General features: G+C 46.4%; 1 protein-coding gene across 1 annotated transcript in view; it reads right to left on the bottom strand.

The window, feature by feature from the left end:
* Positions 1–3,119: 3,119 nt before the first annotated feature.
* The window catches only part of LOC102759557, a 37,946-nt gene continuing 37,275 nt past the window's right edge, over positions 3,120–3,790 (bottom strand). The window contains exon 10 of the mRNA XM_015560595.1: positions 3,120–3,125. Coding sequence (XP_015416081.1) covers positions 3,120–3,125 — 6 coding nt within the window. The remainder of the gene's footprint in view (positions 3,126–3,790) is intronic.

Raw genomic sequence — 3,790 nt, forward strand, 5'->3', positions numbered from 1 at the left:
CAGAGAGGAAGGGAGAGGGAGAGGGAGAGGGAGAGAGAGAAACATCAATGCTGAGAATAATTGGATCAGCTGCCTCTTGCACCCCCCTACTGGGGATCGAGCCTACAACCTAGGCATGTGCCATTGACCGGAATTGAACCCGGGACTCTTCAGTCCGCAGGCCAACGCTCTATCCACTGAGCCAAACCAGCTAGGGCCCGCTTGTGTTTCTGAGAGGAGCATGTATGAAGACCCAGCTCTGGTGGCATCAAGAACTGTGAGAAGGAACAGCAGGAGGAGCCTGTGGGGAGCAGATCTAGTTTGGGGGAGGCGTTTGAAGCAGAGTCTGTGAAAGTTTCTAGTCAACTTTTTTCTTAGGCTGAGTCTCTCATAGAAGGAAGGAGACTGCTGAGATTGGGGGTGGCATGTAGCAGGAGAAGAAGGAATGAGCTGTGGGAAGCGTGTTCATGTTTAACTATCTGCTCATCATTCAGGAAATGTTTACTGCATGTCTCCAATGTCCTGGACTGTCCTCCTCTTGACATTCCTGTCATGAGAGAACATGTAGCACCTGGCATAGGACTCTGCCTCTTCAGCCTTTCTCCCCAGGTCCTGATCCTCCTTCCTCATCCCTTCCACTCTGTCACACAGGATCAGAGCAGCAGATTCAGGAGTTCTCAATAATACACTAAACTGTGGATTCTCTGCCACAAGGAGCATCAGCAATCAAATAATCTGGTGATTGTCTCCAAGGGAACTACCCACTTAGCTGTCCCTCAATTAGTTCCCTCTGCCCAGTTCCTCCACAGAAACCCTAAAGCATTGTGGATATCCTTTTTACAGTCCACCTCTTACAGGACCCCACATAATTCCTAGGAGGTAGGAATCTCTTAGAGGGATCCTTAAAACTCCTGAGGTTATTGATGGAGGTGTGTCACCTTCTTCTAACTCTTCTTGGACCCTGACCTTGTGGGATGGCCTCTTTTGTTAACCTTGCCCCTTTTAGGACAGACATTAGCCTTCCTTCCCTGCCCAACAACTTACTGTCAGGCTCTCCACTTCCTGTGGACATAGATGGCAGAGACACCAATCACCAGCAGCACCTTGAGGCCTAGGAGGACAGCTATGAGGAATTGAGTAGATAGTACTGGGCCTGCAAATCCAGGGACAGGAGGAACCATTAAGAGCAGTAGTCTCAACCTCCCTAATGCTGCGACCCTTTAATATAGTTCCTCATGTTGTGACCCCCAGCCATAAAATTATTTTCATTGCTACTTCATAACTGTAATTTTGCTACTGTTATGAATCATAATGTAAATATGTGATATGCAGGATGTATTTAGGTGACCTCTGTGAAAGGGTCATTCGACCCCCAAAGGGTCGCGACCCATAGGTTGAGAACTGCTGCATTAGAGGAAACCATTCCCAGGGTCCTCCACTTTATCTGATGCTACTTGTGCCCATCAATACTCTGAAATAGCTTTTGAATGCTGATTTGGTCTCAGGCTCAAGGCAGAAATCAGAGTAATGGGGTTCATCCTCAATCAAAGTCTACTTAGCTTGCCAGGGTTGTCTTCCTCGAGAGAAGGGATGGATGGAATATGTATACCAAAGAACAGGTAAGTGCGGCACCTGATGAACTGACTTGGTCTTCACACCCAATGGGGCAGGTAGTATTATCCTCATTCTGATGAGAAAGCTGAGGCTCAGGGAGTTTATGGAGAGTCACAGATTAATGGGATTCAAACCTAGAAAAAATACATCACTGTTGTCCCATAGGATGACCCTAAGACCTTGTCTTTTGAATGAGGACAAGTTCACCTTCTCAGTGATACAGGAACAAATGTCAACAGAGCATTTGAGTAGAGTGAGGACAGATTTCAGTGAGAGTTGTGGTGCTGCTCTGCTTGGCACCATGGACCGGGCTGGGTCACCCCATGTTCTCAGGAATTGAGGTGGAGCTCATGACACCTGCTTTCTGGAAAATACCCTGTGATTCAAGGAAAGGGGTCACATGCTTGGGAGGAGCTTAAAAAACATTCAGCCCACCTTGACCCCAGGGTCAATGTCAGCCGAATCTTTCAAATGAACACAGAAAGTTGAACCTGGGAAAGCACACTTTTGTATTCTTTGCAGATTTACAATAAGCAGTTTTTGTTTAAATAAAAAATTAAATGATTTACTATAATTAAAATAATCCTTAAGGTAGGAATGAAGATCTCACCATTTTTCATCATATGATGGAGAATGGCAATTCTCAGCTGAGAGGCTTACTGGGACTTCTCCTCAGTTGAAGTGAGCTTAATTGCAAAGTTTGCATCCCTTCCCAGAGGGCACCCTGTGTCAAAAGACTGGCTGGACTGGGAGTATAAAGACACAGCCTCGCCTGGCTGGTGTGGCTCAGTGGTTGAGGGTCAACCTATGAACCAGGAGGTCATGGTTCGATTCCCAGTTAGGATACATCCTGAGTTGCGGGCTTGATCCCCAGTGTGGGGCATACAGGAGGTAGCCAATCAATGATTGTCTCTCATCATTGATGTTTCTATCTCTCCCTCTCCCTTCCTCTCTGAAATCAATAAGAATACACACACACACACACACACACACACACATACATATATATATATATAAAATAAAATAAAGACATAGCCTTCTTCCCTCCATTTACACAGTTCTCAGAAACTGTTATCTGTCCAGTTCTCTGTAGAGTGGCCCAGGCTGGTGCCTGCCTTTTAGTTCAACAGCTCCCTCTGCCAGTCCTGCTCCTTCACTGCCTCAGGCATGTGGGTCCTGACAGCTGCCCACAATAAGCTTCCCACATTCTTATAGCCTTTTAGAGTCTGCTTCCCAGGGAAACAGACCTATGGAGTTTGACTGGGCGTCTTCTGGAGAGCAAACTAAAATGAAATTTAGAAATTAGATCACTCATCAGCTGGCTGGTCAAAAGGTCCCAGCACTGGCTGGAGTTGGAGTAGAAGTCGGCCCTGCTGGCTCTATTGAAGCAATTGTTTAAATTTTCACTGTTGGTGTACTGGGATGCTGTAACCAAAGGAGGGGATACCTGGGCATCAGGCATTTGAAAATGAGTTGGGAAATGGTAATTATAAGGACTATGCTATTGGATGGTTCCTGCTGGGGCATCAGTCCTTTGGAGAAAGACAATGAAAAGCTAAGACTAATTACAAGCTAACAGTTAAGTGTGAGCCACAAGAGATTTTGCTAGCATTGCAGATTTTTTCCCTTCTGGAGTCAGATGGTTAAAAAAGCTGTGATTTGGACCAAGGACATAATTCTAAGAGTAGCAGAGCTACAGAGGAGGTTGAGTTCTCCACTTCAATGGGCCTGCTCAGCAAGGGTAGCGCCCTGATGAAGAAAGAAGGGACCCTGAGAGAGGGACCTTTGGGCCAAAGAACTCAACAATCTTCAGTCCCCTTCTGGCTGCCAAGACAATGGTAGCAGCACAGCTACTTGTCTCCAAATATGGCCTCTCCAAACCAAAGAAAAAATACAAAATGCAAAGTAAACCCTACACAGAACTGGCTCTCAGTATTACTTGAAGAGAAAATGTGAAAACGTCAATAAAACTGTGAGTCACTTCAACATTCTATTTTCTATCATTAGACTTCTAAATTATCCTATATAATAAAAGGCTAATATGCATATTGTCCCCTTGGGCGGGAGTTTGACCCAACCCGGAGTTCAACCAGGGGGCGGGGCCAGCTGGCCAACAGCACTCCGCCCCCCTCTAGCCAGCCCCACACGAGATTGCCCTCCCCCTCCCACCCCGATCAGGGGTGGGGCTGGCCAGCAA

Source organism: Myotis davidii, unplaced genomic scaffold (genome assembly GCF_000327345.1).
Source record: "Myotis davidii unplaced genomic scaffold, ASM32734v1 scaffold1255, whole genome shotgun sequence".
Taxonomy (NCBI): Eukaryota; Metazoa; Chordata; class Mammalia; order Chiroptera; family Vespertilionidae; genus Myotis; species Myotis davidii.